Below are 25,144 nucleotides of genomic sequence, written 5' to 3'. Positions count from 1 at the left end.
GAACGTGGAGGCAGGAGTTGATGCAGAAGCCATGAAGGGTGCTGTTTATTGATTTGTTCCCCATGGCTTGCTCAACCTTGTTTTTTTTTTAGACCCAGGACCACCAGCCCAGGGATTAAACCACTCAAAATAGGCTTGGCTTTCCCCCTATTGGCTCAACCACCAATTTAAAAAATGCCCTACAAGCTTGCGTACAGATTGATCTTAACGGAGGCATTTTCTCAAACAAGGTTCCCTTCATTCAGATAACTCCTAGCCTGTGTCAAATTGACATAAAACTAGCCAGGATAAGATTCTATTCTACAGTGAACAAAGAAGGGAGGAAGGGGGAAAGGGAGAGAAGAAGTGAGGAAGGGAGGGGGAATGAAGAAAAGAGAGAGAGACTGAAAAGGACAAAGGAAGGAAGGAAGATTTGAAGTTGTGATCAGCTTCCTAGCATTTTGCCTTTTGGCAACTCAAACAGAGAATTTGGCCATATAGCCAACTCTTACCGATCATATACTACAAACAAATGTAAGCAGAAATCTGAAGAGTTTGTGTGTTTGGACTTTTGGAATGCCATTTTTAGCATCAGCTTTCATGCTGTGGGGAAGCCCAACAACCAGTCCCTGTGAAGAATAACCTGACAGCAATGGCCAACAACCCCAGGGCTCCCAGTAGGGAACCAACCCCATTTACCAGTCTTATAATCTAGCTAATTCAGCACAGCAGCTAACACCAAAAGACAAGAACCACATGACCAACCATGAGCACCATAAGAAATGATATTTCGAGTGGTATAAAGCACCAACGAATAACACAGACTGGAGACTATGAGGGCACAAGCCTGAGGAACATTGGAGGCGCTGCTTGTCTGGAGAGGTAAGAAGCCTTCCACAGGAATCCAAAAGTCATATGGCCTAAATGAAACATATAGAAAGGCAAACATAGAAGTACATGCACATATGCATTTATTTCCTATAGTAATAGTATATTTAAGGAGGAATGGAAAGCCGGAGTTAAAACTGCTATGTCTATTTTTGCTTCCTAAGATAGACTTGCTGTTGTGAGCCATCTGTGCCATGAACTCATTGTGCTCAGACCATCTGTAATGTTCCTGATCTAATGGTTTAAATGATGGCTCATGGCCTCATTAGAAGATGTTAACATCTCAAAAAAACATTTGTTGTAAATGGCAAAATACTGATCACTCTACATTGCATAAAGTCACTCAACCTAACTGAATCTCCTTAAGGGCAGAAAGAAATGAAACAACAGGCCCTCAGCCCCTTCTACAGACCTGGGTCTTTTACAGTTCCTTATCCACTTATCGTCTTGGTAACCAATCTCATCAGCGGGTACGTTACTCCATTATTAGTCAAGAAATAAGACTTTCAAGCTTTGTTAACTTCCCCCAAGATCACACGGAAAAAAAAAAAAAAAAAAAAAAAAAAGCAGAACCGAGATTTAAACTCCAGGTTCCCTCCTTCCAAAATCTGAAATCTCTGGTAGCTGCTGCTGGCTGCCTTCCCTGAAGGCTTCTTCTGTTCTTCCCTCTATGTTCAGATTCTCCCATGCAGCCAGCAGGCTACCTTCTAGAATGGGACTTATCTACAGAGTGTCTCTTAGCAACGGGTTCAATTGACATTTGAGGCTGGTCAGTTCTTCCCTCCGCAGACTTGATATATTTAGCCTCTCTGCACTTGGCTGTAATCATTCCACCAGCCCCAGGCACCCAGTCACTCCTGCAGACCAGCGGTTTGCCTTCGGATGCCTGAATCCCAGGGTGTAAGTCAACCATCAGAAAGGAAAAAAAAAAAAAACAAAAACGGTTCAGGGTAAACAAGAAGTTTGGACCAATGAGATGTACGGGGAAAGTGTGCTGGGGGAGTCTCTGCAGGAAGCTGAGAGCTCTGGAAGAGTATGCCTGAAAGAAACAGCTCCTCAGCCTTGGGGGGGTTATATGTGGTGAGAAACACACAATTCCTCTGAGAGGTCATCACCAACCTGCAAATGAAATATTAGAAGCAAGAAGAGCCCCTCAGAAAAGCAGCTCAGATGCAGCTATCACTTACCAATTCCCGGGAAATATTTAAGTAGAAGACCCAGCAATTTACCGTTACTATTAAAGCAATGAAAGCAGATGGTAGATTCCCAGAGTTGACTTTTGATTTTTTTTTAATTTATTTACTTTTTTTTAAAAAAAGATTTATTTATTTTATGTGAGTACACTGTTGCTGTCTTTAAACATACCAGAAGAGGGAGGGGAATCAAATCCCATTACAGATTATTGTGAGCCACCGTGTGGTTGCTGGGAACTGAACTCAGGACCTCTGGAAGAGCAGCTGGTGCTCTTAACCACTGAGCCATCTCTCCAGCCCCATTTATTTACTTTTTACTTATTTGCTTTCCACTCTGGCTCACTGCCCTCCTCCTTGTCTTCCCCTCCCACACTTCTTCCCCCCTCTCCCCCTCCCCTTCAATTGTTAACAAGGTAAAATCTTACCTGATTCCTTTCCTTTTATGGCCCTTAAGCCTGCCCTGGGGATGTAGCTCAGTTGATAAGTCACTTGCCTAGCATGCATGAATTCCTAGGCTCAGTCCCCAAAACCACTTAAAACCAGGCGTGACACATGGAACAAGGGTCAGTTCAAGGTCATTCTTTGCTACATTGCTAGTTGGATGCTAGGCTGTGCTATGAGATTGCTTCAAAAAAGTAAGGGGTGTGTGCGGCTCAAGCCCTAAAGTCTTTCTGCCTAGAGATCACGCTCATGTTAGTCACCAGCATCACAGTGCAGAGAGTAGTCAGGGATTTCTGTTTAAAGCTTCTCTCATGTGCTCCACCCAGCTGCCAAAACACACCACACACACACACACACACACACACACACACACACACACACGACATAGTGATATAGCAACCACTCCTAGTCACAGTGTGACTCCATAAGATTTGTGTCTGCTTTGCTTGCTTTTGCTTGAAAACTTCTTTAAATTCATCTTTACTTATGTATATGTGTGTGTGCTTTGTTTGCCTGTATGTGTACCATATGCATGCAGTGCCTGCAGAGTCCAGAGCAGAGTGTCAAATCCCCTGGAACTCGTGTTACAGATGTTTAAGAGTGACCTGATACGAATGCTGGGAACCAAACCTGCTCCTCTGAAAGAGCAACCAATGCTCTTAACTAACGCACCACCTCTCTAGCCCCTTTTGCATTTTGTGAGTTTTTGTTGGTGGTTGTTTGTTTGTTTGTTTGTTTGTTTGTTTTGAGTCCTGGTAGTAGGCTAGCCTCAAACTGTTTTCCTGCCTCTGCCTTCTGAGTGCTGAGATTACAAACACCTAGCTATACCCGCGCTTCCCCAGTCTCCCTCTCTTCCCAGCTCAGGCTGCCCCAGCCTGGGATCTATAAATAAAAAGGTTTATACTTTCAAAATCTCATAACTTTCTAAACTTTTTGTTCAAAATTTCACTTTTAGTTGTTTTGAGAATTTATGTGTGTCTTTGTTTGCTTTGATAGTTACTATCAACTTGCTAGAATCAACTGATAAAAGTCCCTCAGTGTAGGACTGACTAGATTAGGTTGGCCTATAGGCATGCCTGTGAGGTACTTTTTTAATTGGGCTAAGGAGATGGGAAGGGCCGCCCTCAATGGGAGCAGCACTGCTTTATAGGCCTGGCCTTGACTAAATGGAATGAAAGACATCCTCTGTACTCAACCTCTAAACTGGAGATGTGGTGTGACCAGCAGGCTCACGTTCCTGCTACTGTGACTCCTAGATAATGGTGGACTGCAGCCTGAGATGGGAAGTAAAACAAGCCTTTTCTCCCTTGGGTAGCTTTTGTTCAGAGAAAATGAACTAAGACATTGGTTTTTCTTTTTTGATTTGCTGGTGGTTGGGAGGGGGGTGTGCGCGCACGCACGCACGCACGCACGCACGCACGCACGCGCGCGCGCACACACACACACACACACACACACATGAGCCTATGGGCCTTCTGCCTTACTTCCTTTTCTCCACAGAAGACATTCCCTTCTAGTCTAGGTGGACTCCTATTCATACACGCCATCTTGGTCCTGCCTCTGGCAGTCCCTCCTTTTAGCCAATCCTCTTGCCAGCATAGACCACCCTCCCTCAGGCTAACACTGACGTGCCTTTCTCTAAGACATTCCCTGCCGTTCTCTACAGCTGACTTCCGTCAGAGTGACATGCTTCTCATGTCTGCAGCCCTTCCAATCCATTCTTCAACACCAGCATATCATCCCCACCCCTGAGCTTGCTAATGAAATGAAAAGAAAGCAGTGTTTTAACAGTTATCTCTAAATGATAAATCTGTCTAAATTTTGGCCATCACGGTGGCCCCGTCTTCTCTCTACTAAATGTATTAACCAGCTCCTCTTCCAAAATCTTTTTTTTTTTTTTTCAAGGCTGGAGAGATGGCTCAGTCCTTTAAAAGCACAGCTTCTCTTCCTAAAGACCTGGGTTCAACTCCCAGCACCCACGAGGCAGCTCACAAAGCCTGTAACTCCAGTTCTAGGGGATCTAATGCTCTTTTCTGTCATCTCACTATGGCCTGGGCTGCATAGTAAGTGCCAGACTGACATGCATCATCAAAAAACAAAATTCTACCACGTCTTGTGTGAGGCTAAATATAAAGTATAACAGGTGGCCCTTGATCCTCAACAGAACAAGCTAAAAATCAAAATGGAGTCCCTCCTCCTAACCAAGCACAGAACCAACTTGAAACTAAGTTGCTTATCTGAATTGCTGAGATATCCTGATTAGAGAAAGAACAGCCAAGTCTCCTAAACAACCCAGTTTCTGCACTAGTTATAAGGAAGCTCTCACTACTGAAATCCTGATACAAAAAGTAACCTGAAATAATAGCCAGATGCTTTTCTTTTTTCTTTTTTAATCTCTGTAAAGAAATAGCTAAAATGGGCTCTTGGCTTTGGCAGGAATAGGCTACTGTTTTTACTAGTCTGTTTTGTAGCTAAGGATGGCTTTGATCTCTGGCTCTCCTGCCACTACCTCCCAAGTGCTGGGATTACGAGTTTGGACCACCATGCCCAGATCAAGCCCTGTAAACCCACCCCTTCCTGCTTCCTCGCTAGAAGGCTTACTGCATGTAATGTGGAATAACATGTTACCCAGTTCTGGAATCAAAAATAAAGCCAATTGGTATTTTTTAGCCGACCCATTAGTAGAACTTTGTCCTTTACTAATGATTCTGCCTAGTCAGAGTGTATGGGCCACAGAGATGGGGATGGGTAATGTAATCTTTCTTTAGCACTAACTAAAGGTTAACTTTAGAAGTTAATTTGGAAGTCATCAGAGTCACTTATGTAATGTTAAAGCCGGATGTGTGACCCCTACCTATAATCCCAAAGGAAGGCTGTGTGGATGGAATTCAAGGTCAGCGTCAGATACTAAGTTTGAGACAAGTTTGGACAACATAAAACTCACCTCAAACACACACACACACACACACAAAAGCCAAAGCAAAACAACAAAAGAGGTGAAGCCCAATGGTTATACAGTAAAGCTGCTTACCCAGGTTGTTTGTAGTGACTCACAAGACTATAAAACAACATCAACAAACAAACAAAAGCCACAGGCTTGTATAAAGGCCACAGAAACCTTGTAGGAAAAGGAATTCTGAAAAAAAAAAAAAACACATCTGCCCAGCAACTGTTCAACCTCCAATCAATACCATCCTTGTTACTGATCACATGATCAAAGATTATTGTTTCAAAATATCTGGTGTATGTTTCCTCGTTTTTATCTTTAAAATCCTCCCTTGAGAGTGGGTATAGCTCAGTAGTACAGCACTTGCCTAGTGCAAGGCCCTGGGGTGGATCCCTAGAAGGTCAAGAAGAGAGAAGGATAAGAATTCTAAGAAGCAACACATACATTGCACTGATAAAAGTTGCATCCAGGAAGTTTTGGTAATTTCAATATAATCTGCATTGGATTCCTCATGTTTTATTTTGCACATCAGTTGCTCTGATAAGGCAACCAGACGTTTTACCAGGTTGCTACACTGTCTGTTGTTACAAAGGAAAAAAAAAAAAAAAACAACCCTAGCACTCAGGTGATTGAAGCAAGAGGATCAGGAGTTCAAGGCCAGCCTAAGACTACTTGAAACAGGATGGGAGGGAGAGAAAGAGAGGAATGGAGAATGTAGAGAGAATCCCTTGTCTGTGTGGAAGCATCACCTATTAATAAAAATTCTGTTATCCTATTAACTTAGGCAGGAAATAGAGAGGTGGGTGTTCTGGTACAGAGAAAGAAATTCTGGGATAGAGTCAAGCACAAGAGGACCCTAAGAATGAGATGCATGAAACCTGAGCAGAGGTATCTGGCCATGTGGCTTACATAGAATAGATAAATGAGTTATTAGTTATGAGCTAGTCGAAAAACATGCCTAGCTATATGGCCTAGGTATTTGTAAATATATTTGAGTCTCAGAGTCATTATTCTAGGAACTTGGGGCCAAGAGGAAAAGCACAGCATACAGAAAACGCACTATAACAGGGGAAGAAGGGGGAGAAGGAGGAAAGGAAGGGGAAAGAAAGGAAAGAAGAAAGAAAAAGAAAAAAAAACAGACCATGAAGCAAATAAATAAGATATTGCTTAATGTTCCTTTCTGGTGATTTGAACCCAGAGCCTCGAGAATGCTTAGCATATGCTCTACCACTAATCTACACCAAATCCCACTGCCTAATTAAAGAAAGTCTGGCTGAAGAGATAGCTTAGAAGTTAAGGGCATTTATTGCTCTTTCAGAAGACTCAGCATCATTTCCTAACTCCCACATTATGATTCACACCATCTATAGTAACTCCAGTTGCAGGGAATCCAGTGCCTTTTTCTGACCTCCCTGGGCCTGAGGTACACGTGGTAAACATACATACACACAGACAAAATACTCATATACAAAATAAATACATCTTTTTTAAATTTTAAAGAGAAAGTACCTTATATTGTTTCTCAATCTAGTTACTTGCTTTGAGAAACACCTTGCCAGATAGCGCAGGCTATTACCCTTGACCTCTCCATCCTCCTGCCCTAGCATGATGTACAATGTCATTATCTGCTTGCACCACCACACCTACCTCCACAGTCCAATTTTGAAACACTGCTTCTCCTATTTGGGGCTTCAAGTAGAAATCTGACATTAGACTAGAACAAAGAAGTAATTTCAGGTAGGAGTCTAAATTATAGGCTACAACAAAGAAGTAATCTCAGGCAGGAATCTAAATATTAGGACAGAACAAAGAAGTAATTTCAGGCAGGATTCTAAATTTTAGACTAGAATAAGGAAGTAGGCTTCAGACATGAAAATGACCTTGAGCTAGGATAGGGAAGTAGGCTCAGATACTTTGGTCATCCTGATAAGCCTTTAGAAACAGTGATCATCTCGGGAGTGTTCACATAACAGAGTTTAATGTCTTGCTTTTTCTTTGACTACTTGTGTTTATTGTATTGCTTGTTCCTCGACTATTTGCATCTATTGTATTGCTAGTTCCTCAACCTAGAACTGACCTTACTTTACTACATGCATGTAATCAAAATGGTATAAAAGCATAAAGGAAGAGGGGGTATAGGATAGGGGGTTCTAGGGAGGGGAAATGAGGAAAGGGGATGACATCTTCACTGTAAGTAAATAAAATACCCAATAAAAAATTGAAAATAAACCAACCAAAAAATAAATAAATAAAAGAAACTAAGGCACAAATGGGCTGCATTGTGTGGCTAAGTCATATAGTCAGTAATTAACAAAATGGCATCCTTTATGGACTATAAAACTAAAGATCCAGACTGGAGCCCATGCCAGAAGTTGATGGTAATTTAAATTTGCTAAGATTTCTGAAATGACTATCCTTCAGAGCTTCTCTGTCTCTCAAGACCTAAAAAAAAATGGAGCTATCAGATAATTTTTGCAATTGATATAGACAGTCTTGGGGCATATCTCAATGATGTGGTATTTACATGAACAAAGAAGCCCTGGTTTTCAACCCTAGAATGGCAAATAAACAATAAATAATTTGTATTAATTACTGAACTCAATTCAGGAGACTTTTTCACCCATCAACTATTCAGTATTGGGTAAAACCATTGAGCCAAAAGTACAAGTGTTTTCAGAGGCCAAAACAAAATGGGGTGTGGCCAGGATGGATAAGGTGAGAGGTCAAGTAAACCAGTTCAAGGCAGTAAGCTTCCTAGACTTTCTACCATGGAAATGCCATTGTCAAAGTAAACAGCTGAGTTGAACATTGTTGGAGAAGGCCTGCCATCCCAGCATTTACAAAGTAGATGTAAGGACCAAAGCTCAGGGCTAACCTAGGCTACAAATGTGATTTCAATGCCAGTATGGATTACATGAAAAGAAAAAGGAGAGGGAAAAGGAGGTTGTAATGTTTTGAATGAGAGTGCATCCCATAGGCATATAATTGCATGCTTCCTCCCCAGTTGGTGAACTATTTGAGGAGTAGGAAGTGTGGTCTTATTGGAGGAGACTTGTCGCTAGGGGTGAACTCTGAGGTTCAAAGGTTCTCACCAAGCTCAGTTTCTCTCACTCTGACTGCTGCCTATGGAAGGATGTAAAGCTCTCAGGTACTTCTCCAGCACCATGCCTGTCTGCTTGCTGCATGCTCCCTGCCATGATATATCCCAGATTTTCCTTTCAATAAAAGAGACGGAAAGAGACTAGAGGAGACAGGACGAGAATTAAGACCTGACCACACACCCTGTCTTGTCTCCATTCTTCGAGTCGTTTGCCCCTCCAGCCCCACTCTCTCTCTCTTGACCAGAACACTTAGTCACAAAGCGTTGAGACAGAGTGTGGGCCTCAACACTTGACTATGTAAGCCATTTTGAAAATTGAGTCTCCTACCTCAGCTGAGATCCCTGGAAGAACTGGGTCTCTTAATATAGTCAGGTACACTGTAAAGAATCATGCATGTGAAATGTAGTATGTATGTTTGTTTTCTCCTACCAGCAATGCACTTTTTTTTTTGTTTTGTTTTGTTTTGTTTTTTTTCGAGACAGGGTTTCTCTGTATAGCCCTGGCTGTCCTGGAACTCACTCTGTAGACCAGGCTGGCCTCGAACTCAGAAATCCGCCTGCCTCTGCCTCCCAAGTGCTGGGATTAAAGGCGTGTGCCACCACCACCCGGCTAGCAATGCACTTTTTTAGAGTCTGTCTATCTGCAATATTTCTAGTATGTGAGCAGCTAGACTCTCTGTGCTGAACAGATGGAATATTTGAAGAGGAGTTTTTCAAGGTCAATTAGTCATTGGGAGGAAAACAGACTTCATCTCATGTCTCCCAGAATCCAACAGTGGACCATCTCTTGGAAGCTTCTTTCAGAGTTGCAGTGGGTGGGGGGAAAGAGCTAATACTACTCTGGGTTTTAACTTGCTTTTTAAGTTTTTACTAATTATTATTTCAAATATTTATGAAGTGCTGTCTTATGAAAATGAGATTACTGTTATTCCAGTAATCTCATTTAATTGTTCCTCTGACCTATGCACTTAGATCATTCCCTAGAATTTCTAGCTTACACATGAAAGAAAGTTTTGTACACACTGACTAAGGATACAAATTTGCTATTTCTGATTTTGGAACCTGGGGTTGTAGCTCAGTGGTAGAGCCCTTGCTTATTTATATGTACAAAGCCTTGGGTTCATGTGCCCTCCCCACAGCCTTGAGCAGGTCTGAAAGACCTTGTTTACCACAATAGTCCAAATAATAGGACCCAGGTAGAGTTACCCATTTTGGCTGCACACACAGCCTGCTACAGGAACTTAGAACAATAGACTGCCCGCTAAACTTGCCTTGAGACATCTCCGGCTGTGACTAAGGATGGTTCCCCCACACATCTCCAGCTGAAACAGGGGGTTCAGTGGGACTTTCCCTTTAAATTGAAGAGCTGAACTAGTTGGTCCATGGCCGCAGGAGGCTACAGGTGCCAGCCTAAACTAGGGGCCTGAAAACAGCAAGAAATGCTGTCTGAGAAATGCTGTCTTAGGGGGCGCTCCACGGAAAATGGAAGAAGAAGAGTATCCCACACTTGGTAAGCAATGAATAGCATTTGTTGCTAGCACTAGTTATTTTTTGGAGGCTGTATTTGCAGGAAGTGTGTTTAAGGGGATACGGTCTAGGCTGAATAGGTGTTGACCAACGCAGACTTCACCTAGGGGGTGACAGCGAAACATGGGACAGGAGAATTCTAAACAGGCATTTGTGCAAGCTTAAGAGCTGACTCAGGCGAGAGGAGCAGGGTTAGAAGGAATTGGGAAATTAGGAAAGTAGGGCACTGAGGAGTAACTATCAATAGCCATTGCTTCACCCCCTAAAGAAAGAGATGGAGAATTAGATCTTGAATATGAGAGAGAGAAAGAGTTTCAGAAAAGCAGTTGTCCTCTCTCTGGGCTGTGTCAGCAAAAAGGAAGGAAAAGGCTATTTCAGAACTCTCTTAGGAACAGGAGAAAACCAGGAGATGTCCCGCTTTTCTCTGTGGCTTCTACTGGAGAAATCCTTAGTTCTGCTTTGTCTATTGTCTATCCTTGGCCTGCCAATCTGTCCATGTGTGTCAATTGTCTGTTTTTGTTTCGTTGGTTGAGTGATTGCTGTTCTATGTTCCATGTTCAAAAGAAAAATGGTTAAAACTGCTAGGTATCTACCCCTTGGTTTAGTTTAACTTTGTTTTAAAGGCAGTCTTAATGTGCACAGCAGAAGCTGATAAGTTACCCTACACCTGGTTTTAATGGTATAAATATGTTCTGCATGTCTTGGTTATAGATTATTGGCCTATAAGTTATTGGGTATGACTAAAAATTTGCAACTTTGGTAGCAGAAAGTTGGCTTAAAACTGGTAATTCAAGCTTGGAGTTATTCAGAAACCAGATATATAAAACAATTTAAAAACAATGTCTCTTTAATGAGATATTAAAAGCTGCACTATCATGCATTCATATATAAGAACTGGCAGGCAAACCTTGCAACATAAAAGTAATGTACTTGGTGTTGATTTTAGAAAAAAAATGGATTGTTTACATTGTTAAAAATTGGTTTTGTTTCCCAAAATTATAGTTACACTCTAATATTGCAAAAGAAACTTAAAAATATAGTTAAACTGCCAGTATTTCATTGGCTGCAGCTGGCAGTTCAATCATGAGCTTGGGATTTTTTTTTTGACTCACCCATGTTTATAGAGAAGAGGATAGAGCAGGTAGAGTTGAATAAAAGTATTTTAACAGCTGTGGTACAGTACAGGCCTGCAGGAAGAACAATCTTTGGGCCAGACCTCAGGAAATAGGCCCAGGTTAAGAACATTTACATTTGAATTAAGGCAATGCACAGACTGGGCTCAGCAGAAGCTTGGGTGACAGATATTCCTTTTGTCTTAGTCATCACTACTAGCCCCTAGAAAGGTGTTTTTCAGAATTTGTTTATTGTCTTACTTGTTTCTTGCTAGGGAGGGGTCATCCTCAGACCCAAAGACATTTACAACAGACAGCTTACGGGCCAGGAATTATAATGATTATGCTGGAGAAATTAAAATTATGCCTGTTTCCCTCCATGGCATTATAGCTGTGTCTGCTAACAAAAGAGTTGCTCTAAGAGTAGGAGAGGACAAGATTGGCCTTCAACTTGGCTATTATCTGATACTCTCATTCAGCTACAAGTGATTGGTTATTTAATTAATCCAAAAAAAAAGTTCAAACTTAAGATTTATGAAACTAGTGGGGCATTACAGCCTGACTTGCCTACTCCAGCTGCCATTCCAGTAAATACATATAGAATTATTATAGATTTAGAAGATTGTTTTTATGCCATTCCTTTACATCCTGGTAAATGTGGGCATTTGCATTCAGTGTATTTGCTTGTAATTTTTGAGAGTCCATGAAGCGATATCATTAGAAAGGTTTGCCTCAAGGAATGGTTAATAGCCTTACATTATATTAAAAAAACCTTGTTGCTTTAATACAAGAAGTTAAGTGTTTGAATCTTTCAGTGTATATTACTCATTGTATGATATTTTATTAGCTGATCTCTCTGAAGAGAGATCTTTGCTTTCATATAATGAGCTTTAAAAATTTTGGAGTGCTTGTTGCTCCAGAAAAGATTCAAAGGCAATATCTTTTCAATATTTGGGACCTCAGTTATATCCTAGGCAGATTGTGGCACAGAAAATTCCAATAAGAATGGATTGTTGGGGCTGTAGAGATGGCTCAGCCATTAAAGGCTAGACTCACAACCAAAAATATAAGAGTTGAATTTCCAGCAACCACATGATGGCTCACAACCATCTGTGATGGGATCTAGTGCCATCTTCTGGCTTGCAGGTGTACATGAAAAAAAAAAATGGTTTACTTTTAATGATTTTCAAAAGTTGTTAAGGAGATATTAATTAGCTAAAACCTCATCTTAAGCTTACCATAGGAGAACTTGAACCTCTGTGTGATATTCTCAAGGGGGATGCAAATCCTAATTCCCCTCGACAGTTAACTAATAAAGGAGGAATAGCTTTGCAGAAAGTAGACTAAGCTTTTAGTTATCAACAGATACATTATATAGACTATGATTAATTGTTGGCTGTTTGAGTTATTGCTACTCATGTGCTCACAGCAGCCCTTTTGCAAAAGAAACCATTAATGTGGATTCATCTTTCTTCATCTGCAAGTAAAGTTTGAACATCCTATTATGAAATTGTTGCTGTGTTAATACAGAATTGTAAGATAGAATCCTGAAAGTATTTTGGATGAAATGTTTATTCCTTATTCCAAACAGCAATTAAATTGGTTATTGGAAAATAATAATACTTGGCCTATTATATGGCAAACTCTTTAGGCAAATTTGATAATCATTATCCAAAAGACAAGTTGTTACAATTTTCCTCTATGCATGCTTTTATATTTCCTATAAATTTACTATGCATGCAGCCCATAGAAAAGATGTTTACTGTATTTACAGAAAACTCATCTATTGGGAAGGCAGTATATGTAATTAGATCACATGTTCATTTTCTTGAGTTTTGCCCTGCTTCAGCACAAATAATTGAATTATGTGCTATAGCCACTGTTTAAAATGAAGCTTTCAATTTGTATACTCATGATTTATAATTGCTTAAAATTGTTCCTGTTTTTAGATATTGCTAATTCTCAAATTTTATAGTTATTTATACAAATACAGGTAATTTAAGAAACACGTACTGTTCCTTAACTTTATAAGACATTTTAAGAGCTCATAGTGGATTGCCTGGACCCCAGGGCAATGCCACAGCAGATTTGTATACCAGGCAGATTATAGGCATTACAGAAACAATTGGCCATACAATCTTATTCTTTACATCATCAAAATAGTAATAGCTTGAGACAATAATTTGGCATTTTTAGAAAGTATGCAAGTCAAATTGCAAACATTTGTTCTCAGTGTCCTCAATTTTTTCATAATGGTGTTAATACTTGAGGACTTATATGTAATCAACTATGGCAAATGAATGTTACTTATTCTTGATTTTGGAGAATTAAAATATGTACATGTGACTTGACACCTTTTTAGGTTTTCTAGTTGCAACTGCTTTAACAAGAGAAGCAACTAAAAATATAATTAGTTATTGCCTACATTATTTTTTTTATGCTTGGTGTTCCATATCATATTATAGACAATGGAACTGACTATTGCAGTCAAACATTTGAGATGTTTTGTTGACAATATTACTCATATTACTGGGATTCCTTATTATCCTCAAGGACAAGGAATTGTGAAATAGATATTGTAGAACTTTAAAATAATACCTTTATAAATCTTTGATTGTGGGAGGAGCAGCTACTGGTGCTTCTGCCCTGGTTTTGCAAGGGACTCTAAAAAATTGACTTTTAAAAACTAAAGAGGGAGAATTATACCCTCCAAGGTTACCAAAAGTACACCTTGCTTTTGTCTTATCTGTTTAAAATTTTTTTGCAAACTGATGCTAAATGTCTGTCTGCAGCAGATCGCCACTGGAATCACTTCCAGCTCATTTGCCAGGGTCAAATGGAGAGACCCCTTAACTAATACATGGAATGGTCCTGACCCTGTTTTAATTTGGAGTCATGGCTCACTCTGTATTTTTTCACAAAAAGAATATGGAGCCTGATGGCTGCCTGAAAGACTGGTCCCTCAAGTGGACACAGATCTTGAGCCTAATAATTATGATTCTAATGATAAAGATGGCTCAAAATCCTTAGCCAGCTGATTTAACATGGCATATTCTCTACTCTTACTGGAGAGTAAGTGGTTTTTATCATTACTTAAAGCCACCCACTATATACCTGGTGGTCAGACCTTGTGTCTGATCCCTGCCAACCAATAGCTGGATTAGATACTGGAACATTCCCACTTTCAACCTTATTTTCTACACTGCTTGGATAATCCTGTTGCTTTTAACCTTTGAACCTTGTATCTCAAACAAACAGTTGCCTTCACACATGATTGTTCTCAGCAAGCTCAGCTATTCCCCATAGCAGTTATCCGTCGATATGAAGAATTGCATTGAGTGCATACTCACAGGTCCTTTGGTCTGAATGTGGTTTTGGTCTGTATGGGAAAGAGTGTGCCGAAGATGGCCAGTAGTCAAAGATGGGTAAGAGTGTTCTTGAGCTCCTATAGACCTAAGACAGAGGCATACATCAATAATGCTTTGTATGTTCTCCATGACAGGTAATAAGTTGCAATAAGATGTCAACCTAAGCCAGACACAGTTGCCCAGCCACTCTTTACCCTAGACGAGATGAAATCTTGTGCCCTGTCCAGCTGCTGGCACTGCTCATCTTTAAAAAACAAAAAAGGGGGAATTGTGCCCTCCCTCAAGCCTTGAGCAGGCCTGAAAGACCTTGTTTACCACAATAGACCAAATAATAGGATCCAGGTAGAATTACCCATCTTGGCTGCATGCACAGCCTGCTACAGGAACTTAGAAGAATAGACTGCTCACTGAGCTTGCCTTGAGACATCTCTGGCTGTGACAAAGGATGGGTTTCCCCACCCATCTCCGGCTGAAACAAGGGGTTTGATGGGGCTTTCCCTTTAAATTGAAGAGCTAAACAATTAAAGTTCAAGCTCAGAGAACTTTGTCTTGGCTTCATTTTTCTCTCACCTTCCGTCCTTTTTTTCATTTCCAGTCCCCCTTTCAGGTGAACCTAGTTGGTCCATGGCCACAGGCAGCCACAGGTTCAATCCCCAGTTCAAACCCCAGCAGGGCAAAACAAAACCAACCAACCAAATATATGTTTGTATATATTTTGAAGGATGAGCAGAATGGAGTAGTAGACAGAAAAGTGGTTTCAATGGGTCATGAGAAGAGGAGTGTGGTGGTTTGGATGAGAATGGTCCTCTTAGGCTCCTATGGTTGAATACTTGGTACCCAGTGGACAGAATGGTTTGGGAAGGGTTAGGAGGTATGGCCTTGTTGGAGGAAATGTGTCACTGGGAGCAGGCTTTTTGGGCAAAATAAAAAGACCAGGAGAGCTCTCTTCCTTTGCCTTGTGATTACTATCTCAAGATATAATCTCTCAGTTACTGCTCTGGTCCCATAACTGCCTGCCTGCTGCCATGCTCTCTTCCATGATGGTCATGAACTAAATCCTTAAAAACTGAAATCAAGCCCCTAGTAAATTATTTCTTGAATAAGTTGCTTTGGTCATGGTGTCTCTTCACAGCAGCAGAATAGTAACTATGATAAGAAATGAATCAGAGAATACTAAGAATGTTGCCCCCCACTATCATGGAAAAGACAAATGAGCAAAACAGCAAAGCAGAATGAAGGGGTTGATGCACTTGGAGGACTAGGTAAGGCAGCCATTGTAGAAACTAACAGCCTGAAGATGCTCCATCTGCACAACCCACTCTCATTTCTCAGGAGAAAGTGCAGGCCTCTAAGATAACACAGCCCCTCTTCTGTAACCTCATGCTCAGTGCAGTGAGACCCTGATGACTTCCAAGGAAGGATCCTTGGTGGGCTCATTTCACACCTACAGTTCTTTGAGAAAAGTGGAAAGAAATGTAGGGACATAAGGCTGGCTTCAATGCTGAATATTGGTTGCTGTGCATGTGATCCTCTCTGGATAGTTTATAGAGTTTCATGTTGGAACTCTGATGTAGTTTTTAAGAACATGTACCCAAGCTTGTCAACAGACACAGTTATTTTGAAGCTTATTCTTCCTCCAGAATTGGTGCTGAGCTTATTAAGTATTTGCTAGAAAATCATTTCTACAGGTTACTTAGAAATGGCTGAAAGAAGCCATTTCACATGGCTCTTGAGTATTTCTGGGTCATAGTCGTCAGAAAGAATCCTCCCATAAAATTGTAGAAATAAAAATATGTTTATTATTTTTATAGCATTTCAGGAGACTGGTTAAGAAGAAAAAAATATAGTCTTTCATATTTTTTCCTAGTCTGCATTCCTTCCTCCTTTCTCAGAATCCTGAGGGTATTCAAAATCAGAGAAAATTGAAGCAGAAATTTTGGGTTGGGACACTAAATACAAAATTCTAATGCAGTATTATACTTTTAAATATTAAAGAGAACTTGAACAAGGAGTTATTTAAAAACATACATAACCGCCGGGCGGTGGTGGCTCACGCCTTTAATCCCAGCACTTGGGAGGCAGAGGCAGGTGGATTTCTGAGTTCGAGGCCAGCCTGGTCTACAAAGTGAGTTCCAGGACAGCCAGGGCTACACAGAGAAACCCTGTCTCGAAAAAAACCAAAAAAAAAAAAAAAAAAAAAAAAACCCATACATAACCATAATAATATTTAAATTCCTATTTTCACCTTCAAGCCACCAGACATGATGTAAGACTGAGAGATGGGGCGGCTGGAACTCATTCCTAAGAGAATAAAAGTCCTGAAAATCAAATTCAATGGAAAATCCCAGAAAGTCTGCTCATATTTAGTCTATGGAATTTTTATTGAAAAATACAATTGAGTTTTATAGGCTAAATAAAATGTCATAGATGACATTTATTTATATCCCCATTACAAGAAAATTTAAAACAATGTATATGATTAGAAAAAATAAAACAAAATATTATAAGTGGCAGAAAAAAAAAAATTGAAGAAAGAATGCCTCTCCCTTTTTGAGACTGGGGTCTTGCTGTGTAGCCCAGACTGGTCTCTAATCCACGTTTCCTCCTCAGTCTTCTGTTTGCTGGAATTACAGATGGGTATACAATGAGCAGCTCCAGAATTGACTTTAAACATGAACTCATGCAGTCATTAGATTTTTAGAAAGTATGTAGCACTTAAAAGTTTTATATCTTTATTTTAAAACACTTGAGGCTCAGCAGTTAGGAAATCTTACTGGTTTTCCAGAGGACTCAAGTTTGGTTTTCATGTCCCGCATCAGGAAGCTCACAACCGTCTGAAACTTCAGCTCCTTACTCTCCCTCAAACACATGATATATATTCACATAGACACATACATACCTATAAATAAACATAACATAAATCTAAAATTCTTACTGTGCTTGGGATGGAACGTCAGGGCTTTAATCATACCCGGCAAGTACTGCAATACTGAGCAATAACATTAAGCTTTATTTTTTATAATGTTAACAATATTTAAATTTTTTTCTTCTATACATCTTTTCTTACCTTTCAGTTTGCGTTTTGTGTGTACGCATGTGCATGTGTGTTCCAGCGCATGCGCACCTGAGTCAGGAGCCAGAGATCAACAGTGGCTATCTTCCTCACTAGCTCTGTACCTTGTTTTTGTTTTTGTTTGAGGAAGGATTTCTCCGTGAATCTGTAACTTACTAATTCAGCTGCACTCCTTGTTCTGCAAGATCTGCCTGTGACCCACGTGGTTTCAGGAGAATCCAATTCCCAGAAGTTGTATGCTGAGCAAGTAGAGTGCCATAGCACATACATGCCCACGCTCTTGGATGTACACAATAATCTAGCAAAAAATCTCAGAAACAAAGAAAATGCAGTCGCCACTCTCACTGCTATGCTGCAGCTGGCCTCTACAATCTCTGTGCACTAAAAAAGAACAGCCCTGTGCATGAACATTGTACCTGGGACACCTGTGGCCCTAGTTTCTGCATGGAGGAAAAGATTACTACCTTAACTGGTACGTTTACATCTGGAGATTGGACAGACATTCAGCCAAGCAAATTCCAATGTAAAGTAGCCTTCCTAAATGACCAACTTCAGCCTTGTACAGATCCATGCACTGGGGGGCAAAAATAATTTGTCACAATCATCCAATCAGGACAGAGCCAAGACCAGAAGCCAGGTTTACTAAGATCTTTATACCACATTGCCTTTAGCACTGTGTATCCATTTCTGTGGAGTTTTTTTTTCTACATACCTAATTGTCCCCCCTTTGTAACTTCCTTTGTGTCTCCTGTATAAAGTTCTATATGTGTGTTTCTTGGCACACAAGGCCCTGCATGGCCTGACACAGTCAACTTCTCTGGCTAGCTGTCTGCTCTAGGGAATGTTTTTGATTCCAAAGGAGGCTAGGCTCCTCCAGACATTCTAGAGAGTTGTCCTTCGGGGGCTGAGATGATAAAGACCACACTCTGAGAATAAGGACCTGAGTTTCTGAGCAGACACCCAGAAAAGATGACTTGGATGGAGCCACCTAGGTAGGAAGGGCAAAACAGCCTCAAACCTGAAGCACCTGGGGAAGGCCCTAAAGATAGGTGGACCTGAGCTTTACAGTTACTTTTTACATCAAATTCCTGAGCCTTTAGCAAACCTCCTCCCAAATAAGGAAGAAAAACCTAGTGAGCTCCTGCTTGTCAGTTATGCAAATGAAGTAGCAACCAACTTCAGTCATCCTAGCGTGATGCCATCAACTATAATCACAGAATGGCAGACTCCCAAAGGAAAGGAATGACAGTCAGCAGGAGGCTGGCCACGAAAGCCCACTCATTCCTCCTCCAACGTTTCTTTCCATTGCCAACAGAAGAGGGTTTGAAGCATTAAATTAGCTTCCTTTACACAACTCTTAAATCCCCTGAACAGATCCATGAACATCATTCTGCTTTATCTCCTCTCTCTCTCTCTCTCTCTCTCTCTCTCTCTCTCTCTCTCTCTCTTTCTCTCTCTGTCTCTCTCTCTCTCTCTCTCTCTCTCTCTCTCTCTCTCTCTCTCTGTGTGTGTGTGTGTGTGTGTGTGTGTGTGGTTTTCTCCTTCCATTGTGGTTTCCAGAGAATGAACTCAAGACAGGCTTTCGTGGCAAGTGCTTTTATCTGCTCATTTTTGGGACACACTTTTTTGAGACAGGGTCTCACGCTTGACCCCTCAGTGTTTAAAGAATGATCTAGAACTCTGATCCTCCTGCCTCTACCTATCTCCCAAGTGGTGAGATTATAAATGCATGGCTGATATGTAGTAACCTTTGTCCTTTTGATACACACTTTCTCATAACTGGTTCAGACATAATCTCTCTAGAAAACTGTTCAGATAGTTAAACTCTGTCCTCCACCTTCTTCAAGACCTGGGTTTTTAAAGAACTGGGTCTGCCTCTAGCTGGTACCACTGGCAATATATACAGAATATATTCAAAGACAAAAGTACCTTCAAATTGCCCACACACACACATACATGTTTTACCAATTCCATCATGTAACTTAATACCAGTATTTCCTTTCATGTTGCTTCTTCATTTATTTCAGTTTTTTGTACAAATACAGACACAGAACATGATTAAGCCATATATTGTACACATTACACATTACACATGAACACAACATAGCACTTAGAATCCTGGTCTGATAAACGGCATGCAAATATATATTTATTTCAATATTTATACAGATTTTTTTGTTTTACATATTTTAGGAGCAGCATAACAGCATAGTATTCCATTATAGGGACATACCACGATTACTAGAGCCTGAGACACACAGACACAGACACACACAGCGAGTCACACACACAAAGGAAGGTGACTGAACCTAGCTGGCTCTCTCTCTCTCCTCGCGACTCCCCGACACCCGGCCTGGTGGGCGGGGCTCCGGAGTAGGCGGGACTCCGACCGGAGGGCGCGGCCGCGGCTCCTCCCCTCTCCTCCGGCGGCGCCGACGGCGGCAGCACTTCCGGGTCGGCGCGGAGGCGGGGCGGAGGCGCCGCGGCTGTTATTGTTCCGAAGGGCTGGGCCGCTGAGATCCGCGCTCGGCGCTGTCAGTTCGTCCCGCTGCCCCTCGGCCCTTTGCTGCTGGCTCTGACGGCGGCCGACGGCGGGCGGGGCCCGGGTTCGCGGCCGAGCGGCGCCGGTGAGGGCGCGGAGGAGGCGCACAGCGGGAGGAGGAGCCGTGAGCCTGGCACGGAGCGGCCGCGGCCATGGCGTACGCCTATCTCTTCAAGTACATCATCATCGGCGACACAGGTTAGGCCGGCGGCACACTGTGGGGGACCTGGGCGGGCAGGCGGGGCAAACGGCGGCGGCGCCGGTAGGCGCGGGTCGGGCGGCGCGGCGCCTCCCTTCCTCCCATCCTCCCTCGGTCCCCTGGCCGCCGCTCCATTTCCGCAGTGCTGGCACTGGTGACGTGGGCGCTGCGAGCGGCCGCGGCCTGGCTGGGCCTTCCCTGCTCCGCCGGGGCCCGCTGCAGCCGGGCCCGCGGCAGCCGTTTGCCACTCCCGGAGAGTATGACAGCAGGACGGCCGTCCCCGGGGTCCCCCGCCTCGACTGTCTCCGCCGCCCGGGGAGGGAGAGGGAAGCCGAGCGAATTAGAGCGTGACAGGCCCCAGTCCGGATTTTTCTCCCTGGTCCCACCTCCCCGACCTGCACGCTTCCGTCTAGGCCCTGGCAAGGAGCACTCTGAAGTGGGACAGCCTGTTGAGGGAAAAAAAAAAAAAAATTTTTTTTAAGGAAAAAAAAAAAAAATCTTGTTCTGAAACAGCCTCAACCTCCAAGTCCGAATAAGTCAGATCACATGACTCGATGGCAGGGCAATTCTTTTCGGGGGTCATTAAAGCACAGTAGAGCTCTGGCGACTTTTGCCACGTGTATGCTGGGGTTATTTGATTTGATAGTAATGCAAGGCAGGTCAGTGCTCTCTGGGTGTGAGCATACTGTGGGGATGCTCACTGACTACTGATTTTTTTTCTTTTTTCTTTTTTTCAGTTGTGTCAAGTCCAGGATCACAACTGCTAATTTTCAGGTGACCTCGTGTACATTTGTAGCAAAAAGAAAAAAAAAAAAACAGTTCCCACTTAAAAAATAGCATCCTAATAAGTTTCTCATGCAAGTAAGCAAGCTGTTCATGAAATACTTTGAATACCTGAGATGTGGGCCTCATTTCTAATCTAATAATAAACGTAAAGCTTGTTTAGGTGTTAAAACTATTAATACACCAGAGTCTGATTTCAGTGGTGACTGTTGCACAACCTGGACCCCTTACACAACTTTGTAAATGTAGAAGCACCTTGAGGTTGCTCCATGATGTAGCAGGGTCTATAAGTAACTCTGCAAGTATGATGATTGCTGCCCAATAAAAACTTCTGCTGTAAATACAGTTTTTCAGCAAGGTGTGTGTATGTAAGGAAAGGATGTAAGGAAACTGGATGGTTTTCTGTGCAGCTGGGTAAAGCCATATTTTTGTAAACTGGAAAAGTGGTATCTAAAATAAAAGCACCGAGTTACAAAAAAAGTAAAATTGGAGATGTCAGATTAAGTACAGTATGCCTGGGTTTGTGAAACAGGAATAACTGACCACTTAGTTGTCTCAGCAGCAGCAAAATTTAGGTTGATAATTTGCAGGGTATCTTGTTTTTATTGGGGATCTACTTGTGGATTAACTAATGTGCAGGGAATAATGGGAGGACAAATATTCTTCCTCTGGTCTCAGGAAATTGTCCCCATCCAAAAACAGTCCCAGTGCGATTGAAGGGAAGGCACTCCTTTCTTGGCATTCTGATCTGACCTAGTTCTGGCATTTAACTGCTTGACACAGGTCTGTAGAGTAGCACTCCAGTTTAACTAGTATAGTCTAACATGAGTTTATTCTGAACTATTTTGTCAAGAGGCAGCCTCTTACTTACATGTGCCTTAGCCTTTTTAATTTGGTCCTCAAACCTCCTGTTCTTCTAGCATTCTTTCCTACTTTATCACCTTGCTGTTGCCTATGAGGCCCAGTGTCTGGTTTCTGAGGCTTTCCTTGGTCCCTCCTCTTCCTCCCTCTGTTTGGCCTGCCTTCTGCAATTATCTTTCCCTAAGAAATGTTGTTAGTCTTTTAATTAAAGCCTTGCCCAGGTCTTCCATGATGCCTGCAGAGTCAACATATCTTGACCTCATATATGCCAGTATTCTGCTGGTACCTTGGTTAGAAGTGACTGCTTATTTTCTGGATTATAGTTCTCAATTTATATCATTTTCCTGATGTTTATTCCAGACTTATTTTATAGGTATTTGTGTAGGCATCTGCATTTGCTTTTGTACTTCTTGAGAAAAGAAAAGGTGTTCTGTTTGGATCTGTGCTTTAGGATGAACCTAGTCAAAAGTAGATCTCATATAGTTAATTAATTAATCAGGAGCCAAATGGACTGTATTTCTACTACTATATACATTAATAATTTCAATTTTTAACCCCAGTTGTGCTACCTTTTTCCTTAGTGCTTTTGCTTGAAAATTTCTACCATTTTATATCATAGAGCGTATACTAGCAGGTATAGTGTGATTTATAAACTGGAAAGTGTTTTTGCTTTGAGCAAGCCTAGCCTAGTAATATAAGCACATAATTATTAACAGAAAAAGCATATTTCAGGAACCTAACATTTCTGTGAGTTTTTAACCTTATCATCAGTTCTCCTGTCCCTCATTAGTTACACAAATGCACAAGCCAGTTGTGTTTACTCGCAGTTAAAATGCCCCTTTTCCTTTTGCCTAGATTGTGGTAAAACTGCCTTTCCTGACCAGCTCTCTTCCTTCCCTGTTGGATTGCAGTGGTCTTGTCCTCCCCGCCCCATTCTTTGTTCCTCCACTCTTCTCCCCCACTCCACCAGCATTTTAAATGATCTTTTTTATTAGGAAGGCTTTTCTTCTCACTATTGTGTGAAAAAGTTTGTGTGCCTTGAGGGGAGGTTCTTACTGAGGAGGTGACATTTGAGCTGAAATTAAATAATAAGCACAGATTAGATGACCTAGGTTAGATATTTGAGAACTAATCACAAATGCAGCCCTCTTTGTCCAAGATTTCATTATTTGAACTGTTGAAATTGTGAAGTTTTAAATTTTTAAAATTTTATGTGTATGTGTTAAGTGTCTGCATATAGCATGTGTGCCTGTATGTTGGTGTGTGTGTGTGTGTGTGTGTGTGTGTGTGTGTGTCTGTGTGTCTGTGTGTCTGTGTCTGTGTGTGTGTTTATGCTGTGTACATGCCTGATGTCTGTAGAAGCCAGAAGAGGGTGTCATATCAGATAACCTGGAACTGGAGTTGTGAGCTGAGATGTATGGCTGTTGGGAACTGAACCCATGATCTCTGAAAGGGCAGCAAGTGCCCTTAACCATTGGGCAATCTCTCAAAGTCCCAAATTAAGAAACCTTACAGGGAAGAAAAAGAGTTTCAAAATACTAATACATTTATAAATAAGCTCTCACTCTGAGAAACTCCTTCCAAGAGTTCCTTATTTGTCTTCACACTCCTGCTTTGATATCAAGATTTGACAGCTATCCCATAGGTCAGACAAATGCAGAGCAAAATTACAGGTCATGCACCCCAATGCAAGATCTTATTTATTTGGTGAAAATTATTTTGGTGCACTGGTTCACATGTAAACCTTGGGGGATTTGACAGAGTTGCCCTTCTGGGATGAAGTAGGTGGAGACTTTTCTTTAGTGAACAGGAAAGGAAACTGAGGTCTTCCTGCAAAGAGGAAGAGCCACCTAGCAGTAAAGTGTCATGATTCCACAGAGTTGTCTCTGTGTTAAATTCACTAGAAATTGAACTGTTAGTGGAATGGTATGGTTTGAGTGTTGGATTAGGAGGCAAATGGGTATAAAAAGCAAGTTACAGAAATGTAAGTTATACGTGCCTTTTCTTTCTTAAGTTTTAATATGGTAATACTAGTGTCCATGTTGTTTCTTGTGTGCATGGCCCAGCCAGGTTTCTGTAGTTGCTGTCAGCAGTATTTCATGTTTGGGAGTGTGGGGAAGGTTTCAATGAACAGTAGTCACTCCTTGAGTAAATCTCATGGGCTGCTACCTACTGCCACCCGCAAAGCTTGTGCCATTTCACTTCACTGCTCATCCTCAGGCTTAGAGGCTGTGTGTTTCCTGTACTGCAGAAGACAGAGCCACATAGATCCTGCTTCATCTCATCTCTAACTTAGCAGTCTTCTAATAAATCTTCCCACTTGATTTCATCCACTTTCCTTATTTACGAGCTTTAAAATACTCCACATTTTAGCTGTTCTTTGCTTATAAGTAAAAGATGCTGGATACCCTGGGCTGCCACACCCAGGGAGTCAGTCACCTTCTTCTACCTCTTGCTTTTTTTTTTTTATTCAGAGCACTTGAGTCTTTTCATCTCTTGAGATGATATTTTTTTTTATTCTTAAAAACTTTTGTTTGCAGTAGTAGTACTGTAGCATGCCTCTCTTGGTCAGTGGTGGTCCTTCATGCTAGTGTTTCTAAATTGACACTTTTCTTACTGATGTACTTTTCTGCTTTGCAGACTTTTCTTTTTTTAAGTATTCCCTAAAGAATACTAAGACTTGGTTTGTATGGACTTTTCTATTACATCAGCTTTCAGCACTGTCTGGGTGGTAGATTCCCATAAAGAATTCTTAAGGCTTTTTATAGTTTCTACATAATATCAATGCCCTGTTGTCTACCCCATGGTTTGGGGGATTCTTTTATTCACTTTTATTTATTTATTTATTTATTTATTTATTTATTGAGATGGGATCTCATTTCTGAAATGATTCTTCTGCTCCAGGTTCTTCAGTGCTAGGATTACAGACTTATCTAGTCCTTATTTTTGTTTGTTTGTTTGTTTGTTTTGGGGGGTGTTGCCCTCTTTTGGTTTTGTTGTTTGTTTTTATAGACAGATTTTTATATAGCATGGGCAGGCCTCAGTTTCTTGGTGTGGAGAAGGATAGCACTGAAATGATCTTCTTGCTTAGACTTTCAAGTACTGGAATTATAAGTCATGTATCAGTTTGT

At 41.4% G+C, this 25,144-nt stretch overlaps 1 protein-coding gene across 1 annotated transcript in view; it reads left to right on the top strand.

Annotated features, from left to right (window-relative positions):
* Positions 1–19,982: 19,982 nt before the first annotated feature.
* Positions 19,983–25,144, top strand: part of Rab2a (RAB2A, member RAS oncogene family) — a 62,192-nt gene continuing 57,030 nt past the window's right edge. Inside the window, exon 1 of the mRNA XM_076924232.1 lies at positions 19,983–20,368. Coding sequence (XP_076780347.1) covers positions 20,323–20,368 — 46 coding nt within the window. The 5' untranslated portion in view covers positions 19,983–20,322. The remainder of the gene's footprint in view (positions 20,369–25,144) is intronic.

This window comes from Arvicanthis niloticus, chromosome 25 (assembly GCF_011762505.2).
Source record: "Arvicanthis niloticus isolate mArvNil1 chromosome 25, mArvNil1.pat.X, whole genome shotgun sequence".
Classification (NCBI taxonomy): Eukaryota; Metazoa; Chordata; class Mammalia; order Rodentia; family Muridae; genus Arvicanthis; species Arvicanthis niloticus.
The sequence above is the reverse complement of the archived record's forward strand: the minus strand, read 5'-3'. Positions and strand labels throughout refer to the sequence as shown.